The sequence below is a fragment of the Eublepharis macularius genome, chromosome 7 (genome assembly GCF_028583425.1).
Source record: "Eublepharis macularius isolate TG4126 chromosome 7, MPM_Emac_v1.0, whole genome shotgun sequence".
Lineage (NCBI taxonomy): Eukaryota > Metazoa > Chordata > Lepidosauria > Squamata > Eublepharidae > Eublepharis > Eublepharis macularius.
The window spans coordinates 129,009,990-129,031,740 of record NC_072796.1 but is presented as its reverse complement, the minus strand read 5'-3'; the positions used below and the strand labels follow the sequence as shown (position 1 = coordinate 129,031,740).

The 21,751-nt window shown below is 39.9% G+C and overlaps 1 protein-coding gene across 1 annotated transcript in view; it reads left to right on the top strand.

Annotated features, from left to right (window-relative positions):
- The window catches only part of ASAP1 (ArfGAP with SH3 domain, ankyrin repeat and PH domain 1), a 202,460-nt gene that overhangs the window by 106,916 nt on the left and 73,793 nt on the right, over window positions 1-21,751 (top strand). The window contains exons 4-5 of the mRNA XM_054984560.1: window positions 8,325-8,397; window positions 21,066-21,211. Coding sequence (XP_054840535.1) covers window positions 8,325-8,397; window positions 21,066-21,211 — 219 coding nt within the window. The remainder of the gene's footprint in view (window positions 1-8,324; window positions 8,398-21,065; window positions 21,212-21,751) is intronic.

Genomic DNA, 21,751 nt, shown 5'->3' with positions numbered 1-21,751 from the left:
CTGCCAAACATTGCTGGACTTCGCTGTTGGTGTAGCATTATCTGTGTTTGAGATGCACGAAGTCCTTAACAATGCATGATAGCTTTTGCTTTAGTTGTCAAGATTGAAGTAGATTCATGTCTGTCCTAATGTCCTTGAGAAAAATCTGGTTATAGATTCTCAAGTTAGTATTTAAAGAAGATCAAAAAACAAACAGTTGCCACTCAGACAAATAAGAGCAAATCCTCCCCATTTTCTCCTTTTCTCCAGTTGCAATGAACAATAATTATTTTATCCCATGACAGTCAAAGATCAAAAATCCAAAGGCAGCATCATGTTGAAGGAAGCACTTTGACATACGGAGCAATCCCAAAGAAATCTGCTTATCGTGGTTGTCTTCCATATGTTCTTTCTGAAAGTACAACTTTTTTGTGTTCTGTGTATCTAACAATGATATATTATACAAGGTATTTTATTAAGAAAAACCAATAATTCATAGTATGTCTGAAATTAAACTGTGATTTTTATAAATTTGTCCACATTTTATGCACTCATGTGTATGATATGCTACTGTGTATTCAAGTTATAAAATTATAAACTGTATCTTTAAACCTGTTAACAAGCCTGCTGTATCTTTTCTTTTCCCCAACCCCTTCTTTGTAGTTCATTGCCTCTGTTCCTGTCCTTTATAGCAGAAGGAAAATTTTACTTTTTTAAAAAATATATTTTTATTCAATTTTAGAACTGTAACAATAATCAAACAACAAACCAATATAATACATTGCATTTACAAATATTAACACAGTGCTTCAACTTTAATACATTAACAATGAGTGGTGTGAAGAGGGAGGTTGCAGATCTCTTGCTTCTATGAATTCGTAAAATGGGATCCATTTTTCCCAGAAGTTTGATCCCGAAGATTGATATTCCGTCTGATGTAGATTGTCAGTTATTTTTTCCATTATCAAATGGTTCCAGATTTTTGTAAACCAAAGTTCTGTAGTAGGTGGAGATTGGTCTTTCCATTTGGTTGCTATTGCACTCCTAGCTGCCACCAGGAGAGAGTTGATAAGGTCTCTTCTAACATTTGGGATCGATGTCTGATCCCACAGTCCCAAGAAGATTACTTTTGGTAACATAGGGACACTGTACCCTGTTATCTCCTTAATAATATTTAGTATTTCCGACCAAAATCGAAATATCAAGGGACATTCCCACCAACAGTGAGCAAAATTACCCTCATTATTGCATTTCTTCCAACAAGAGGGCGATGCTGAAGAATAAATTAAGGAGATTTTTTTGGGTGTTAGGTACCACCTATGTATAATTTCTATAGCTTTGTATTTTAGTTAATATAGTTGAGGATTTATTTAATTTTGATGCCAGAAGGAAAATTTTACAGTGAATCAGAGGTGCAATGAAAAATGCTGAAAATGGGAATGTACAATGTGTGTGATTATATTAAAAGAAAATTGTACATCATGCAATGAAGAATTAGCAGTGGGGCAGTCTCCAGTTTTTCTACATTCTACGATGAAGCAGTTCTTCCATATGTCTCCTTTACTAGAAAATATGTTTGGTCCTGCAGAAGAATTCACATAAGTTGTTGGTGGAGTAGCCAACCTTTCCCCACATTCCTCTTCCATAAGTAGCATTCTGCTACTTATCCTCAGAATCCTAAATTGACAGTTGGTAAATCAGCTGTGAAAGCTCCTGGAAAAGGGACAATCTTGCCACAGTTACCCATGATTTAGTAGTAAGACCAGGCTAGACTCTTGTGAAAAGATGGGCTTGCCCAGAATATAATAGCAGGTTGTAAACAGAAACTCATTGCAGCGAGTGCATTTTATTGGAGTTTAAAGATTTTCAGTAGCTTCCAGTTGATTTCCAGGCACAGTTCAAAGTTCTGCTATTGACCTTCACTTTGATTCCACTGAATTCCTCCTCCTCCTTCTCACTACATAATCGAGTACCATAGTGTACTTTGTTAATGACCCTCAGGACTTACAGAATATGAAGCAGGCTCCATGGGAAAAGTGGTGCAGGGAAAGTTCGGTTACCCCAAATCCTTCCCTGATTTCTTCCTTAGGATCTAACCCCAGAAGTTCAGTGTGCGTCAAAAATTAATTGATTTTAAAGCAATTTATTAATCACTCTTTAGTAAATTGTAATCCTGGATCAGGTGGGAGATATGTCCATCTTGCCATGTTTATCTGTCCTTTATCACTCCACGCTAGCCTTTATTTTGAATCTATACCATCTTCTATAAAGAATCTCAAGGATATACATAATGCATCAGGGTTTAATAATAACTAATATTGCCTTGTTTTGCACTAACCATCACCATTACCCATACCCATGCACTGAATGCACAGGATTATCAGAGTATAGCACTTGGTTCCAGCTTCTGCTTATTGTCCAGCTGTGGCCCTTCCTCAAGAAGTGGAATCTAGCCACAGTAATCTATGCAAAAATTACTTTCACATTAGAGTACTGTAAAGCACTGTATGCGAGGCTGCCTTTGAAGGTGTTCAGAAGCTTCAACTGGTTAAGACTGCAACTGGGAGACAGCTACCATCATGTTTTAATGGCTTGTTTTAATATTGATAATTTATTTTTAATCGTAAGCCACCTGGAGCATGACTGTGATGAGGTAAAATAGAAATCTCTTAAATAAATCTTAGAAGATCTAAGTTGGTTACTAGTTTTTTTTTTCCAGGTCCCAATTCAAAGTGCTGGTTTTGATTGGCAAAACCCATCACGGTCTACTGCCGGGCTGCCCACACACAGAGGTCATTATTGCAGACTGTCCAGCAAACCCCTCTACAAGACAGAGATGTAAAGTGGGGAGATTTTCCCCGAGAGAGTAAAACCTTTGGGGCTATCTCCCCCCCCCCACTTTGAAATGCTTCCATTTAGCTATCTGAATGTCCCTCTCCCTTGCCTCCTTCAGTGGCAGCAGACTTTGATCAATCATTTGACTACTATTCTGATTCACTTTTATATTTTTGTTGGTATTGCTAGTTTTATACTGAAGACTTTATTGACTAGGGCTGCCTAGAAACCTGGAGAAAAATGTCCTATCCCTTTACCAGATGCGTAATGTGGGGAAATAAGCAGGTAAATATTTTTATGGCATAGAAGTAAATTGTATTACTAGGTAAATAACATCCCATTAAGCTTCTGTTAAAACAACAGGGATGTTGTTTCTCCAGGCAGTTGGCAACCCTGTTATTAATGGTGTTTTTTGTAAGCTGCCTTGAGTCCATTTTTGGAGAAATGGGATATAAATATTTATATAAATAATTATGTGATTACTCAGAGAGAGAGAGAGAGAGAGAGAATACCTACTTGTGTGGCCCACTAGCCAGTTAAAATTAATTTTGAAAGAAAATGCCTAATCTAAACAGAAAATTGTAGCAATTTTCAGAAGTTACTTGGGTAAAAACTAGGTGTTTTGAGAGACATATTACTGCTTCTGAGAACAGCAGCTCTGAGACTCCTCTTCCCTGCTATTAATGTCTGTTATTAAAACAAAACCCATGAGTTCATTGTACTTCGAGTTTCCTCAGCCCTGCAAGCTGCAGCCAGTGAAATGAAGTAGGGGTAGGACAACTAGGAGCACGATGATGTCAAGTTATAAGTTTTGTTTTAGTATACGTTACTATAAGAGTGAGAAGGTGATGTGACTGCTATTTTCAGTAGCCGCCACATCTCAAAAACCATCTTATTCCAAAGTATTTGGCAACTTTAGTACATAAGAGCATAAGAAGCACCTTGCTGCATCATTGGGGCATCATATTCAGCATCCTGTTTCACAGGATTGCTAATCAGTCGCCCTAGAGGGCTAGCAAAAAGGACTTAGAGGACTGGGCCTTCCTTAGATTATGCCTTGTAGCACTGATATTCTACAGTTTATTGTCTCTGGATGTGGAAGATCCCTTTACTCATTACTAGAGATGGGCACCAACCAGGAAAAAAACGAACCATGCGGTTCATGGTTTGTTGCGTTTCACGAACCACAAATGTTCATGAATTCGCGAACTGATTTGTTTGGTTCGTGAAAATGTCACTTCTGAGTCAGCAAATCATCACTTTCAGGTCAGCAGAGGGTCAATTCTGGGTCAGCAGAAGGGCACTTCCAGATCAGCAGAAGGTCTGCAGAAAGCCCATCCCCTGTTGTCTAGAAAACTGATTGATTGGCGCCAGGCTGTCTGTAGTGACGAACCAAAAAACAAACCAAACAAACTGGCCTAAAGTTCATGTTGGTTCGTCAGAAATGGGCTCTGACAAACCACCGGTTTGCGAACCACGAACTGGCCCAGTTTGTGCTGAATTTTGGTTCATATTTCGGTTCATGCCCATCTCCACTCATTACTCGTTACTATTGATCCTGCAGAATCTACATGATCTTTTTAAATGAAGTTTGTGTACAAGGGCTTTTTAAAATACCACTGTGCAGTTTTAATTACAAGCTGTCTTAGGCAGATGAAGGGGCAGGATAGAAATAACCCAAATAAATAAATAATTCTTTCTAATCTACTTTTAAAGACATTTTTTATTCATGACAATCACTACATCCACTGGCAGGGAATTCCACAATGTAGTTATTCATGGAGTATAGAAGTACTTTCCTTTTCTCCGTACTGGATTTGTTGCCAGTTAACTTCATTGGGTGGCCAAGTTGTAGTATTGGGCACTAGGGGTGTGCAAAGGCAGGCTGAGCCTTGGTGGGGGGTGGGAGGAAAGGTGGGAGAAGGGCCCCTGAGGGTTGGGGGGCATTTTGCATGAGAAATGCCACCCCTGGCAAAGGAAGCCTGCCTCTTCATTTTTCCCCCATAGGAAGAAGATTAGCAGCAGCAAGCTAACAATATGCTCACCCTTCCCTTTCTTATGTGAGGATAGGGGGACCTGGTTTGGGGGGCCATAACATGGCCCCCCAAAGTCCAATCGGTCTGAAACTTGGGGGGTTGTTAGAGGGGAGTTAGAGGAAGCTCCCCACCAATTTTGGATTAATTCGGTGGGAAACTGCCTCCCCCAGGCGTCCAGGAAGATGGAGGCATTTTCCCATTGAAAAACCCGAATCAATCTGAATCAATCCGAATCGATTCGGGTTATGGTGATTCGGAAAACCCGAATCGATTCGGGTTTCTCCAAATCGATTTGGGTTTCTCCGAATCAACCCGAATCGGGGTGATTCGGGTTTTTTCGGGTTTTCCAAAACCCGAACTGCACACCCCTACTGGGCACTTTCTCCACTCTGTGTATAATTTTGTAAGTGTCTATCATGCCTGTCTCTTCCTGTCTTTTTTCCCTAAGATCTAGGTTTCTACAACAAACATATTTAAATAATGATATGTATAGTTTACATTGCAGATGTATTATTTAGCTTTCAGCATCATATATCTCCTTTTAAAAGTGGTTTTTTAAAAGCCTTACATGCAACATTTTTGGCAGAATTGCATTCAAGAGATTTGTTTTTCCTGTTTTCTGAACAAATAGTATCCCACTGTACAGTATGATTCTTTGATTCTTTTTGAGTTTGCAGATTTCGAAAGCCACATCAAGGCTAAGCAGATCTTGTTTTGGTAGCAAGTCCCAGTATTTAATTCTGTCTTGGCAATGTATCCACTAAGGGTGATTTTTACTGTCCTGTGAAAAAATAGGCCAAATTTAAGGGATTGTCACTTCCAGATTTAAATGTTATTTCAGTACATATAACAGCAATGGATTGCAGGTTCTTTTCTCTGTCTTTCTATCTTCCAAAAAAGAGAGTGATAGAGGAACATGATTTATACATATGTAACCTCTTCGTGTTTGATATATGTACATATTTGGTACTTAAGGCACTGGCATCCAAGTACATAATGTCATATAAGTCTTCAAGCCCCGTGGCACAAACTCTCTCAGAAGGCCCATGGACTGAGTAGTCATCCACTTCTGTTCATGGTGCAAAAGAAAATCTTTAGTTCACTAAATTCAGTTGCTGGTCAGTCAAATCCAGCAACATAATTATTTGGAACAAAGAAATGGGATGTTTGCTAATAGAAACTGAAATGTCAACTTTGGATTGCCTCTTCTTTCTTACATAGCTTACTCTTTTGCTTGAAGAAGCAATTGATTAATTCAGAATTTTGTGATATTTTGGTTCATCCTAATAAAACAAATGTTCTGTTTTTGGAATTGTCATGTGGACCAGCAAAGAGCCTCTATAGCATTTTACAGGCAAATTGAAATTGAGGCATTTCTTAAGTATTTAATTTAAAATAACTGACCAATCAGACTATCATTTAGCAAAATATGGTGGCAATTCAGTTTGGTATATTGCTGGGAAAGATAGATAATTACCAACCATCGTATTCAAAATATGGGGAATCACCGGACAAGGGAATATCATAATATTGTAATTTGTTTGCTCTGGGATGTTTTAACCTCTGCTGAGCGTCCACAAAGATACCTTGTTTCAGCTTTGGTTATTTTACTACCAGTTGAAATGCACTGAAAGTGTTAAGTCACTTTATCCCAGGCACTAGACACCAGACACCTAACAGATGGTAACATTTGCTAATAGTTGTTGACCTGAACTGGATTAGCTTGGTGACCTAGAGGTGAAAAGCTGTCTGTCCCATTACTATATCCCATAAAATGCCAACAAAATTGAAGAGTCAACGAGAATCAAAATTGCTTTTGCTTATACTTGAGTTCACATTGTGTATTGTGTTTTGAGTTTGTATGTACTGTTCTATAAATATTTGCAGTTTTGCTTTCTGGCACGTGTTACTAGAACTGCAAAAGTATCAGCTGAGGTTTTTAAAATGTATTTATTGGAACAGTGGTCAGAGCTTATTTATTTATTGCTTAATGAAAGTATGTGTTATTGATATTGCAGGAATTCATAATATATTAAATCAGAAAATCTATCTAGTCCTTAATTGTCTATGTCAAGGCTAAGTGGCTTTTACTCAAAGTTTACTTCTCTTTTAAAAAAAACTGGTGAAATATATTATTACCATAAATCAAGTCTGTAGTAAATAATTCCACCCTTTTGCATTCTGAAGATATTATTAGATTCCTATAAACATAGTTTGAATGATGGGTATATGGTTTGAGTGCATGAAAAATCTGTTTATAGATGACGTAGCATTTTAACTTTATCAGCTAAAATTAGTGTATTTTTTAGAAATGACCTTTAAAGCCTTTCACAATCTGGGGCCCATATATTTGACATCTCCTTCTTTTATTTTGATTTTAACTGTAAATGTTTTTAATCTATTATTGTAAGCCACCTTGAACTTCAAGGAAAGGTGGGTTAAGAATGAATGTATGAATGAATGAAATAGGAATGATAAACAAGTATATGTTGAAAGGGCAATGGCCATTTTAGAACAATATAACTAAATGAAACTCACATGCCTCACCATATGAGTCCTTGGTCTGATCCAGCAAGATTGCTTTGTAAAGGGTAGCTTGTGTTGGATTAAGCTAGTGAACTCTCCTAGTTAACACATTAAAAGAGTTCAAATAATGGGTCTTTTGATTTAGGAAGTCTTACCATGAAGATAATTTGAAGCTATTGTTTTGTTATACTGTCTAAATAAGGCATGTATATAGTAAACAGTCAGATACTCCACCTGCCTCTCCATTTTTGAAACTTCATATTTCTTTCTAACGGCCCGGAAACATTTTCTTTGTTTTTAGGAGACAGGTTCATTTATCCACCTCTGAGTTTTATATTTTAATGACCGTCTTTTCTAATTATTTCTAGATGATCTAAGCTTAACCTACCTCTCTGATTTCTCATAGTTTCATATTTGCCTTAATTGATTTGGCTGAAAGTGAGTTAATTCTCCTGTGTGTTAAGATGTTTATCTTGATGGCTTTTAAATTTGCTATTTGTGTATTTTAATCTGTTTTAATTTTGTTAACTGATCTATTATCATTTATGTCCCTGCAACTTGGTTGCCACATTGGTTACTGACTTGAGTCCAAAGAAATAAGACATGAAGGAAATGTTTTAACTGAATGCAATAAATAAATAAATGAAAAGCTCCTTTTATCAGATTGCAAGTTGAACTTAGCTCTTTCCTCTAGTTCTGTCACAACTATTTCCCAACATCTGCCTTAGGAGCTCTTCAATTTAAATTGACTTGAAGGGTCTGAGTGACTGAAGATCTACCCCGAGGGCAATACCCAGAGTGCTTCTTTAGTGCTTTCCACTCTAGAAAATGTTCAGCGTTCGCTTATAAGAGTCTCATGTTTGGTGTGCAAGCATAGAATTGAAAACAGAAGTTGTGCCAGTCCTTGACAGTTTCTCTTCCCATCCTCTTTTTTTTTTTTTTAAACAGGCGTTAGATCAGGACAGAACGGCACTACAGAAAGTGAAAAAATCTGTTAAAGCGATATATAATTCTGGGCAAGGTAAGCTTTATTTCTCTAAGTCACGACAAAGCTATTCATCTGTGTTTGTAGAATTAGATATGGTCTTTGCCGTAATGTAACATTTTAAAAATCTTATTTATTCTACTTAAAACATTTCTGTCCTGCACTCTCCACTATAGTGCTTGAAGTAACTTACATAACAAAATTAAAAACAGTATCCAGTGAGCAAAGAACACACTAGACTCCAGCGTATAGCTCACATAAGGCAGATAAAATCACATAAGTGGAACTAATTGAAACCTTTGGAGAATTAAAAAAGGGTTCATCTGGCATCTGTAAATTCAAATCCAGATGAGCCTCAGTGGGGAGGGAACTCTGCAGTATTGGTACTGAAACAACAAGGCCATATCTCCACTGTTCACCTATTGTGCTTCAGGTTGTGGAGGCACACAGAGCAGGGTTTCTGATGATGGAAAGGGGGCTTGTGTGGGGAAAGGATGTCCTTCACGTCCTCGCTGCCAGAAGCAAACCAGTAGTCAATGAAGGCCTTCTAAAAGTGGTGATCAGTAATGCTGATGACTTGGATGTACCAACAGCCTAGCCAGTCCTTTTCTGGGCTCAAACAATTTCAAAGGCAGCACTTAAATATCTGTGAATAATGAATCCATTTGAAAGGCACTGGGTTCGATTCAGCCAACTTTTCACTCAGCGTCAACCTGTTTTTCCTCCTTACTCTGGACCCCATCTCACATGGCTTTTGTAAACATCTGTAAGCAGATTAATCCCCAGCATAACCTTTTATTTTTTTGGTTTTATATTTTTTATTGAAGTCAAAACAACTATTTACATAAAACACGTAAGATATTCCACAAATACAGTCATGGCAATGATCCTTATATGGGACTCCGAATACATAGACATATAGTAATAAAGAAGAAGATTAGTCACTTGCTTATCATAAGGAATTCTCTAAAGATGATATATAAATGTAACATAACACTGTACATTATGTTCCATAAGCTTTTATGAGCTGGATATTTTGCATACAGCATAAGCTTTTCGATAGCCCTTTTTCACCAACAGAAAAGTAGTTTGGATCTAGTCCACTACCTTGATTTTTATATCATTTCTCCTAATTAGTTTTCAGTACTGCTTTATCAGTTCAGAGCTACTAAATTTTCCTCTGTACAACAGAAGCATAATTGAATTGGTAAGTTGTAATAACAACCCACAAGATAGATCTAAATTTTGTGGCAGATTTCAGTAATTACTTGGCAACTTTCTTGACAGATTCTTTCCCCCCCTCAGCGAATGTGTAATCAATTGCTAACGGGCCCTTCACTTAACAGAATGTTACATTCAAATGCATAATGCCTAGGGAAGGTAACATAGCATGTTGAACACAATTCTGTGTGTATATCCTGTGCTATAGCTCAGGATTCTGTCTGTCAGCAATAGCCAGGCAGAATTTATAAACCAGAATATGATGGTGATATTCATCTCTTATCATATATTGGCATCTTGCTGTCAGGGTTATGTTGCCTCTGAAATTTGAAGTGTCGCATCTGGCTGTCAAGAGAGTTACTGTACCATAGGGGATAACAGCACACATTTTGAGCTTGGAAATTCCTAATTCAAATCTTAAGAATCCGATATATTCAGTGGGTTGCTTTAGGCAAACCGCTCTCTCATCCCTCAGTTTGTGTATATTTATAAAATCAATGTAAAAATAACATGAGAAGCCTTTAATCATATTCATGACCTAATGATATGAAATAGGAAGAAGAAACAAGTCACATAAGAGTTCACACCCTTCCCCCGGTCTTCCCTCCTCTATAGGGTTCAACATTGTGTTTGACTATTGCTAACTGTATTTTCTTTTCTTCACTACTTCCCTTACCAGTAACCATCTGGTCCTCAGCTAAAAACAGGCCAGTTATGATTTCCTCCAGTTCCCTATTAGACAAGTTGCTGAAAACCTGGAATAAATATAGGAAAATCTTAGCTCCGGGTATTTCTCCCCTAACACCTTTCATTAGGAGTGTGCACTTCGGGTTTCTGATTCGGGTTTTTAACCCGAATCGGGCCCGATTTGTATAGTTCAGGGATCCTGAATCGGCCTCAGCATTGCTGAACTGATTAGGGAATCCCAAAGCAAAACTCCCTCTTCTCTCCTCCCATTGGATGAAAAAGCCAAAGCTCAAATCAGCTCTTTTCAGGGCTGCTTTGAGCTTTCAAAACTCCATGCAGGCTTTTTCACCCAATGAGAAGGGGGAACCTGCTTTGTCAACATAAGCCTTAGATGCATGCTTAACTTCATTTTAAGTAATATTTAAGAACAAGCATTTTAAACCATGGTTTCCATGTTTCATTTAAACCAAACTTTTGAAAAATACTGTCAATATATCTAATTATCAACATGGCCCCATCTGTGGATACTTAAGTCCAGAGACAGGCATGAACAGACAAGACAGATTTTTATAGACAGGTTTTTTCAAGACAGGTTTGCAGAAAAATCTGAAATCTAAAAAAAAGGGGGAAAAAAGAACGTGGGGGAGGGGGGTTTAAAACTGCCAAAAATGATAAAACAAACACTTTCAAGTTTTAAGAAACAGATGTCCTCAGTTACTGTTGCTAGGCAACCACAACAGTATTCAAGCCTTGGTTTCTGTCAGGAAAAGGCAGGGGGTTGGGGAAGAGCCCTTTTGGCCTATTTTGGCCTTTGAGGAAGGACTCATTGGGGCCAGGCCTAGCAGCAGCCACCAACTAACTTTCTACCACACAGCTTGCATAACTCACTCAATACTGTTCACTTGCAGCCCTTCCCCACAAAGCTAGTATAGCGGTTAGAGTTTCAGCCTAAGATCTGAAAGACCTAGGTTTGAATCCCCACTCCACTGTGGATGCTTACTAGGTGACTTTGGGCCAGTCATAAACTCTCAGCCTGACCTATTTCACAGAATCACAACAATAAAATGGAGGAGAGATGAGTGATGTAAGCAGCTTTGGGTCTCCATTGTAGAAAAAAGTAGGATATAAATAAATAATAAATATAGCTAAAGATGGGGGGGACAAATAAAACATTTATTGGTGGGTGAGCGGAAGGAGAGAAGGAAGTAGGGAAAGGTGAGGTTTTGAGGGCTTCCAGTAGGAGGGAAAGAAGAAGTAGTATAGGAAGGGGATACTGGAGAAAGTGAGATGCCTCCAGCAGGTCCTTTTGAGTTCCCCACCATGCAACTGGGCCAGCCTCAGTCAGCACCTCATAACTGGGTCACAGTTTTCCTTGGTAGAGGCTGCCAAGGGGGAGGGAAGGAGGGAAAGCTGAAGATGCGTGTGGAGGGCAGATAGCTGAAGGGGAGCAAAAAGCTGAAGACGAGGGCTGGTGGGTGGGAAGGGGAGAAGGAAGCAGGAAAAGGAGAGAGGCTATGGGGGCTTTCAGGGAAAGTAAAGAGGAAATAGTAGAGCATATCTTTTCCTGTGGATTTATTCCTGTTAAAAGTTACTTGTGCTACTGCCATCTTCTCATGTGGTAATGGGTTTAGGGGTTGATTTTGCATTGTACAAAGAAGCAGTTCCTTTGACAGTACTGTTCTTCATATTTGTTGTTTTCAGTGAAATGAACATGAGTTTGCATTTTGTGAGTGAATAATTTTTCCATATTATCTCATGATTTTATAGAAGTCGGTCATTTCTTCCTCCTCCCTCCCCCCCCTCCTCCCCGGTACATTTTCCTATGTTAAGAAATCACTGGTTAGCATACAAAATATTTTTCTATGAAATACTGTAGTTGTCCTTTTATTTATTTGAAAATGATCATTGTGTGATATTAGAAATAGGAAGAGCCTGCACAGTATCTTAAGAAAATAGAGGACATTCCTAGAACTTATTTAATAACTTCCCCCAAAGAAAATATCTGCTAGTGTGTGTTCTTAAATTAAAAGGGTTCTTTGTAAAAGCTTAACATAGTCTGTGTCTGAGCAATCTTCACATACTTTTGTGTTGTCTCTCCTTTTTGAGAATTCCTTTGCTGTTCTCCCACCATGATTCTGAATTTAATGAATAATGCACAAGAAAAAAGCAATAGAGAGGGTTTGGGAGGACAAACTTTTTTCGGTTAAAATATATATGTTACAGTGGGAATAACTCATTCCCTTTAGAATACCATATAAATTGTTTTGGTTTTGATTCTAAGCAAAACCAGCAGAGTTGTGCTAGAGAAAGGCACCTCCCTATCACTGCCTGCTTCTTGAAATTGTTCACCTTTAGGTTGATGGACCTGAAGGAATGCTATGAGGGGCAAATTGGGAGTCTGCAGCAGGAGAGGAAAAATGCCAAAAGTCACCCTCCGCTGCTCTGCACACAGAACATCCATTATGTAGGAGGATCCAGAGGAGTTAGCCGTGTTAGTCTGTAGTAGCAAAATCAAAAAGAGTCCAGTAGCACCTTTAAGACTAACCAATTTTATTGTAGCATAAGCTTTCGAGAATCACGTTCTCTTCGGCAGAGGAGGGCAGAAGGAAACTGGCCAAATATAGAGGAGGAGTTCCTGTTGCCCAAGCCTTAACATTCACTTGTAGGAAACTTTAAATAAGGGGCCAATATTTTATGTATTTAATGAAATATTTTTATTCCAGCCCTCTCCCCAGCGGGGGTGTAAGGCAGCTAGCAAAAATAAGAATATAAATAAATCAGTTACAACAAAAAAAGCTAATTAAAATCACAATAAGCAAATATCATAATATAAAAGCAATAACAGGCTGCAGATGCCATTAACAAAAATAACTTCTTTTAAAGAAAGGGAGGCCTTACATGCCTCCCATGTAGATATACTGACCTCCCAAAGGGGCCCATTCCCTAAAGTTACAGTTGCTGTCAAGATCTGTGACTTGCACCCCCTTAGAGGATGGGACTTGCATTTAAAATTGTGCTGCCACTCCACATGTTGATGAGGAAATACTGTGTGTGGATAAGACAGACAGAATATCATAGTAGCTTGCATTCTCTTCAGGGGTAGGAGACCTATTAGGGTGGTCTGCCCCAATTTTTGATGGACTCTAGAATGCTGAGAATGCTTGGGGAGTTTCCTTCCAACAAGGTTAGTATTCCTATCAAAGGCCTAGTTTAAGTTTGGAATTCAGACATGACTTGGCCAGTGATATGATTATTACTCCTAGATGTCACCTCCCAGCTCATGTATCCCATTTGGCTTTCTGGTTCACTCACTGAATGAATTTAGCCGGCAGATGGCTAGAGTTCAGGTGGAGGAAATGTGGTGAATGTAACCAAACACAGTTTAGATCTTCATCCCTGCTCTGTGGCAACGATGACAGTGAACCATGCCTACTTCTCCATTCCCACTGCACCCATGAAAAGCAATCCAGCTAAACTTTTCTGTGTTGTCTGGGGACTGCTTCATCTTGCCCCTAATGACTCCATTAAGCTGCTTTGCCAGCTGTGACCTTTCCTCAGCAGACACAATTTGGCTTCAGTTGTTCATGCGCTGATAGCATCCAGATTGGATTACTGAGACGACCCTTGAAAATGGTTCCGAAACTTGAGTTGGTAAAAAAATGCACCCAGATTAGTGTCTGGAGCTGACCGCAGGGAAGACATTGTCCTGAATGAATTTATTGGCCACCTATTTGCTACTGGGCCTTTACTGGTCATTACCTTTAAAGTCCTAAAATACCTAAAGGTTCCCTTTTCCTGTATGCCTCTGTCCAGCAAATAAGAGGTCAGACAGGCCCTACATGCAGAAGTAAGGTTGATGGCCACAAGAGACATGGCTTTTCTGTGGTGCCATCTACTCATAGAACCCCCAACTGAAATCTAGCTGTTGCTTTTAGACACCTGGCTAAAATAGTTCTTTTCATGTAGACTTTCATCTCTAACTGGAGGTTTTTATGGGGAGGGAAGTATTGTCATGGCTTTGAATTTATATTTTAGTATTTTTATTGTTTACTTCATCTTTATATGTTAGTAGACCTAGCAGGGTTGAGGAAACAATGTCAGATTGGGTCCAGAGGTTCTATTCTGTAAGCAGAGGGCAATCCCAGAGTAGAAGAGGGGGTCCCCTCACTTCTGTACTCCCTCCAGATGTATAACATATGCCTTGCCGTTGCTGAGCCATCTTTTGCCCTCTGGATTGGCTTTTTGGGGAGTACAGGAAAGGCCGAAGCAGGAAAATCTTGTTGCATGTTAAGTTCTTCTCATGTTGCTTTGGAAGCAAACTATTGTGAGCAACTTGCCAGTTTTGTGTAGTGTTTATGCATGAAATTATGCATTCTGTTTAAGCTAGACAGAAGATCAAATATTTGGGACAAGTGGAAACCCTCAATAATTTTTGGAGAAGATGGTGAAAGAGTAGGAAGTGAGACTGTGTACACCTCCCCTCAGGGCCACATAAACAAATACATCCAGAAATGCAGACTATAAACAAAAGCAAAATTGCCAGTATTTTGTGGATATGCTAATTATGTTTACTGGAGAACACTCAGTTCAGTAAATGAAAACTAAATGATTGTTATTTGTTACAAGTTGAACCAAAGGCAGCATAACCATTGCATGTATATTGAACATAATGGTTGCTCTACAAAAGTGTTTCACATTCATCATATGTACTTACACATAATGTTTAGCTTACACATCAAAAAAAGTGTCTGTGTGCTCTTACAAAAGTTTTCTCTACTGTTAACAAGGTGGAGAAATCTGAAGTTGCCACTCTTGACTTCATGAATAATGGACCAGTTGTCCAAGAAGCTAGCAAGTTTATTGTTGTAGAAAGAAAAGCAACTGATTTATTGTTTCCCATTCCTATTCAGTGCAGTGTGGTAAGAGATCCTGCCGAACAATGTTTGATGAAAGGAATGCTCGGAAAAGGAAAAAGGTAGAGGCTGAAGTAGCAGAGGGACCAATCTTCTGGATAACCCGATTCACTGCTGCTTTTATTCCTTTTTGCTATAAGTTTGTTTTTAAAAATAGTAGTCTTTCCTCTTCACTTTGTTCAAGTGCTACAAGTGCTGTTAGTTCAATAGCTGCTAGTTGGCATGGTGGTTCCAAAGAATAGGTGATATGTAGTGTGTATAATGATATCTGACCCGGTACAAGATAATTTTACCTACCTATTTTTTACTCTGCTGCTATCAGTTTCTCCTAGTTCTGTTGTTTGCTCTCCACTGTTCTGTTAGCTAAAATTCCAGCATCCAGATCTCCCATTGATTTCACCCTTAGTTTGCCAGCTTGCTGTTACAGGACGATAGGTCCATCCGTGGCAGTAGACCATTGTGGCTAAATGGAACTTACGTAATCAGAGGCAGTGTACCTCCGAATAAAAGCTGCTGGGAGGGGGCAACAACCGAGGGATGTTTTGTCCTTCATTCTCTGCTTGTCAGCCTTCTAGGGATTCTTTTTGGTAATTAGCTTTGACAGTTTGCTGTGGCACTTTTGCAAAGTTTTTTTGCTGATAAAATGGCACATGTATGCTCTGATCTGGATGCCAGTGGTACTGTAGGCGAGGTGGAATAAATTCTTAGTACACCATCTGGTCTGCTTATGGACCATTTTGACCCAGTTACAGTCACAGATACTGACAGGCTCCTGGCATTTGTGAAGGCCACTACTTGTGCACCAGATCCTTACTCAACTTGGCTGTTAAAATCATATAAGAACCACATAAATGAGCTTTTGATGTCCATCATAAATCAGTCACTAACTCAAGGGGCTTTCCTCAGCCACTCAAAGAGGCAGTTATCTGCTTGCTACTTTAAAAACCATCCTGTCTCAAATGTGGCCTTCCTAGGCAAATTGATTAAGAGACCAGCAGCAGACCAACTCCAAGTCTTCTTGTATAACTTGGGTGCTGTGGATCCTTTTCAGGCTGGGCTATGGGACAGAGATGGTTGATGACCTCCGTCTGATTGTAGAAAAAGGTCATACTTAACAACGATGACAAAAACATTCGATTTATATACCTGCCTTTCAGGACAACTTAATGCTCACTTAGAATGGTTTACAAAGTGTGATATTATTATCCTAAGTTCTGACAGCAATCACCCTGTGAGGTGGGTGAGGCTGAGAGAGCTCCAAGAAGCTGTGACTTCAAGTGGAGGTCACCCAGCTGGCTTCAAGCGGAGGAGTGGGGAATCATACCCCGTTCTCCAGATTAGAGTCCTGCCACTCTTAACCACTACTCCAAACTGACTATCTTTGTTGCTCCTCTTGTATCTATCTGCAGCCTTTGAGATTGTTGATCATGCCATTCTGCTGAGGTGTTTGGAGGCAAATGTAGCTATTGGGATGTGCCTTGGTCTGGTTTAAATCATAGAACATACTTAAAGGGCAGTTGTTGGAGACCAGCTATCTTCAGTGTTGGAATTACCTTGCAGGGTTCCACAGGGACCCATGTTATTCAACCTGTACGTAAAGCTATTACAAGAAATCATTCACAGCTATGGAATTGGATGTCATTAATATGTGGACTACACCCAGCTGTAAATCTTGTTATCCAAAATCCCCTGTGTTGCAGTAGAGATCTTAGGTTGCTGCCTCACAACTGTGTTGAAACTGAACCCAGATGAGACAGAAGTGATTCTGGTTGGGAAGGAAGAGATCGAAAGGGACATTGTGCTCTCCACTTTTGAGGGGTTCAGTTGACCCTGGTGGACTTGGTCAAGAGTCTAGGGATTATACTGGATCCAGCATTGCTGCTTGAGAAGCAAGTTAATACCAAAAAAAAAGCCTTCTTTCAACTCAGGCTAGCCCAGAAGATGGCTTTGACATGGCTAACCTGACTGCTTAGATCCACATCATAGTAACATTAAGACTAGATTACTGTAATGACCTCTTCATAGGTCTCCCCTCGAAGTCAGCTTGGGGACTTCAGTTGGTGCAGAACTCTGCAGCTCGGTTATTATCAGGAGCTAAACGGAGCATGCATATTACTCCTGTTCTGCAGTCACTCCAATGGCTACTTATCAGTTACTGGGCTCAATTCAAGATTTTAGCTAGAAAGCCCTTCATGGTCATAGTCTTTTCTATCTGCAGGACCATCTCTCTCCGTATGTTCCACCACAACAGTTTTGCTCATCTGAACAGGGCCTTCAGCAAGTGCCACCCAGCATGTGGGCAAAATCAGCAGCTGCCTGTACATGCACATTCTGTGTTGTGGTTTCCACCGTATAGAATGGTCTGCCTGAAGAGGTCAGGAAAGCTCCCATTCTCCAGGGTTTCTGCAAAGTATGCACAAGTGAATAATTCAGGAGTAATAGGACTATATTGTAAGAAAATGGTTCAGAGAGATGTTTTGGTTAAAGGGAAGGGACTGTACACTATACTGCTGCATTCTGTCTGTTGCTACAAGTAATGATAATAACAATAACAACAACCATGTGCTTATATACTGCTCTTCTAGACAGATAAGTGCCGCACTCAGAGCGGTTCACATTCAGTGTTATTACTAGCAACAAAGCCCGTTGTGGGGAAAAATATAAGGTCTCTAGAAAGGAGGGGGGAAGATGGGCATTGCCTCCTCCTCCTCCACGACTGATCCTGGCTGGGTTAAGGGAGGGCGGGCATTGCCACCTGCTCCACGCCTGATCCTAGCCTGGTGAAGGCGCGGGGGTGGGGGGCATTGCCTCCTGCTTCACTCCTGATCCCGGCTGGGTGAAGGCGGGAGGCGGACATTGCAACCTGCTCCACTCCTGATCCTGGTGAAAGCAGGGGTGGGCATTGCCTTCTGCTCTGCGCCTGATCCCAGCCAGGTGAAGGTGGGGGCGGGCATTGCCACCTACTCTGCTCCTGATCCTGGCCTAGTGAAGGCGGGGGCAGGCATTGCCTCCTGCTCAGCTCCTGATCCCTTCTGGGTGAAAGTGGCGGACGGGCATTGCAACTTGCTCCTTTCCAGATCCCAGCTGGGTGAAAGCAGGAGCAAGCGTTGCCTCCTGCTCTGTGCCTGATCCCTGCCTGGGTTTCCCGCTGTGGCAGCGCCCTCTGGAGGCGCACCAGGGTAGGAAGTGTGTTGTCAGGAACATATTTACTCTTTTATATAGTAAGATTATCCCCGCAATACAGCTGGGGAGCTGGGGCTGAGAGGAGTGCCTTACCCAAGACCACCTACTGAGCTCATGACAATAGTGGAATTCAAACCAACAGTGCTAGCTCGGAGCCCTGCCACCTAACCACTGTGCTACAGCAGCTCCGTATGTACCTGTTGCGTAGTTTCTGCACTTAATATGTCGTGTTAAATTGCTTATGCTTTGTTTCAACATTTTTTCAGCTCTGTATTGGATTTCTGCTTGTTTTCAAAGTTCTGCCAGCCATCCCCTATTGTATTGTTTATTGAATGCCCCTGCCCTTTATTATATTAACTTATACTGTGTAATCCACCTTGAGTCACAGTGAGAAAGGTGGAGTATAAATAATGTAAATAAATAAATACAATAAGCTATCACAGTAGATAAATTCCATTGACCTGATTAATTAGGACTGTCCCTATGTTCTGTCTATTGAGCTAAGCTTATAATAGAATTTCCAACAGGCTTCTTCTTCTTACGTGTTCTAATATGTTTGCTTATATTCTCTGTGAGTTTTCCTCCATTTGCATTCTGGATGTCTACCAATTCATTTCATTGTCCTAAACTCATCCATAAACCAAGGGGCTACACAGGAGTATTGTGGGAAGTCAGAGGATATCTGGATGGAATTATGTCAATCACTTTTGTCTTTTCTGTGACTTGACTTGGCAATGTTATAGACCCACATTATCCTGCTCCCCCCCCCCCCGTAGTCTGTAGTCCTTTGTCTGAACTGTCTTTAATGCTCAATTGGGGAGGCTTTTGCAGTGTATTTTTCTATCTATGGAAGGTATCAGTGACAAAGATTTCCCAAGTTTTACCAGGCGTGATGTGTTGTCCAGTATATTTTTCTTCTCAGTGCAGTTCAAAAGTGGTGCTTATTAATGCATGTTTACAATCACCTTAAATGTATTGAGCCCTGAAAAGTAATCTGGCATTTTAATAGTTAACTAGTTTAACAGCTTTATTGTATATGCCGCAAAATTAGCTAGTCTTGACATGGCCTGCAGCTACAAAAAGGCAAGACATAGAGTGGCATACTCTCTTCTTGGGTATGCTAGCCCTTTACAAGTTGGGCTTTATTCTGTGATGAATAAAGCACATACAATGTTTTACGAAGCTAAAGCAAAACAAAAATTCAGACTCATCACTGGGAACAAATGAAATTGCCCAGAGACTGTACAAAAGTAGAAAGTATTTATTAAAAGCGTATGTTGTGGAAGAAATTCTGGTTCAATTCATATGTCACGTTAGCAGTCCTGGGATAAAGATTTAGATGATGGCGGGAGAGCTGACATGTTCTTACAGGTAGCAAGGAACGTATAGTAGATGAATGGACAAGTTGCCTCTGCCATTGAAAATAAATAAAAAGGGATCTTACACTCATGCACTATCCTTATATTATTTCAAATCTTGGTTCCAAAATACGTCATAAATTTGCCAAAAGTATAATTGTTTCCAGATGGCAATAACCACTAACACTGCCATCTTAAAGCAGACTTACATCCTTCTAAGCCTGTTGAACTCTGTGGACTTAGAACAGTGTAACACTGCTTAGGGTGGAACTGTTAGGAATTGGAAAATCCATTTGTCATGTTTGCTAGGTTGCCTGAGAACAACAGCTGGTTCCATTTCATCATGTGATGTTGCCCATCAGCTATACTGTACTCTAATTAAGGGCTTTAAAGTACGCTGTAGAGAGAAAGGGATTGAAAGCCAAAACCAACCTTATCCAAGAATTCTTGGGTCAGTTGAGTAACCTGTTATTAAGATACTCAACACCACGGGTGTGCACCAGAAAAAAATTCAGGTTTCCCACTTCAGGTTTACCCGAAGCGGGAAAAAATTTCGTAAACACTCGAAACCCTAAGTGGCAAGCCACTTCGGATTCAGGTATTTAAATTGCTTCGGTATGCGCCGTAAAGATTTGGAGCATACCGAAGTGAGGGGGGAAGCTTCCAGCCCCCCCCCCCCCCGATACAAATCACTTTGGGAAGCTTTGATTTGGAATCCCGAATCTTTGCAAATCAGGTCTGATTCAGGTATTTACCCAAATTGGAAGCCTGAATCGCACCCCCCCTAGTCAACACATAGATGTGGTGGTCTTTTTGATTTAGCACTTTGTAGTTTTAAGGTATTCAGAACACAGGCAAGGAGCTCACTACTTTTACAGCTAACCATCTGTCACCATCTACAAATAGCAGTATTTTGGCCTTTTACATATTATAAAGCCATTCAGCCAAAGAAGGTTGATTACATTTGTTCTGTTGTCACATCAAAACATACAGACTTTCCTTAACATCCTGATTGTATAAATAGGCAATGACATTTAGTTTATTCAGATGAAACCACAAGAAATTCTTGTGGTGACATGTCGCTTTTTACATTTCATTCTTATTTGCAAGCCATTCCTGGAATTCCTGCTCTGAAATTGACCTGGTGAATGTCAGTCTTCTTTTCCAGACCAAAGGGCTCTATGGAACTATGATAATCTCCCCGTGAGTTAGAAGAATACAGAACCCTGAATAACAATGCTTGTATCTGAAAACACAGAAGACTTTTTAAAAATCATTGCTCATCATTGAGAATGTGGGAATGTTTTCGATTACTGAAACATCTATTTTATATCTTCTACAGAACATGTTCAAAATGAAGAGAACTATGCACAAGTACTAGATAAATTTGGAAGTAACTTCTTAAGTAGGGATAATCCAGATCTGGGAACAGCCTTTGTAAAATTTTCCACTCTGACTAAAGAATTGTCAACGCTGCTGAAAAATCTGGTAAGGCATTTTTGTTTTTCAGAATAAATTAAACCAACATTGTTCTCCTGAATGGATTGTTATAGATGAATGGGCATAGACGCAATGAATGGCCATATTCATATGTGATGATCCCGCCTAGAAAAAATATTCTGTGTCCAGCATCCCTTAAGGACTGCCTTCTCCTACATGAACCTCCCTGTTCAGTTATCTTTAGAGGCCCTGCTTCGGATGCCCCCACCATCTAAGATTAGATGGGTTGCAATCCGAGAAAGGGCCTTCTTGGTTGTGGCATCAAAACTTTGAAACTCCTTTCCCAGGGAGATTCATCTGTCCCCCCTCAATTGCTGTCTTTCCACCAGTGGATGAAGACTTGCATTTCATTTGCCATGCCCCCAGTAGCTGTTATTGGCCTACCCTGTTCTTGGTTTTGTGTATTTGTGAGTGTTTTTATTATTTTTATACTGTTTAAGTGTTCAAAATATAAACTGGTTTAAAAACGTTTTAAATTCTTTAATATATTAATGTTCACTGCCTTGGGGATGCCCCTTTGGGTAGAAA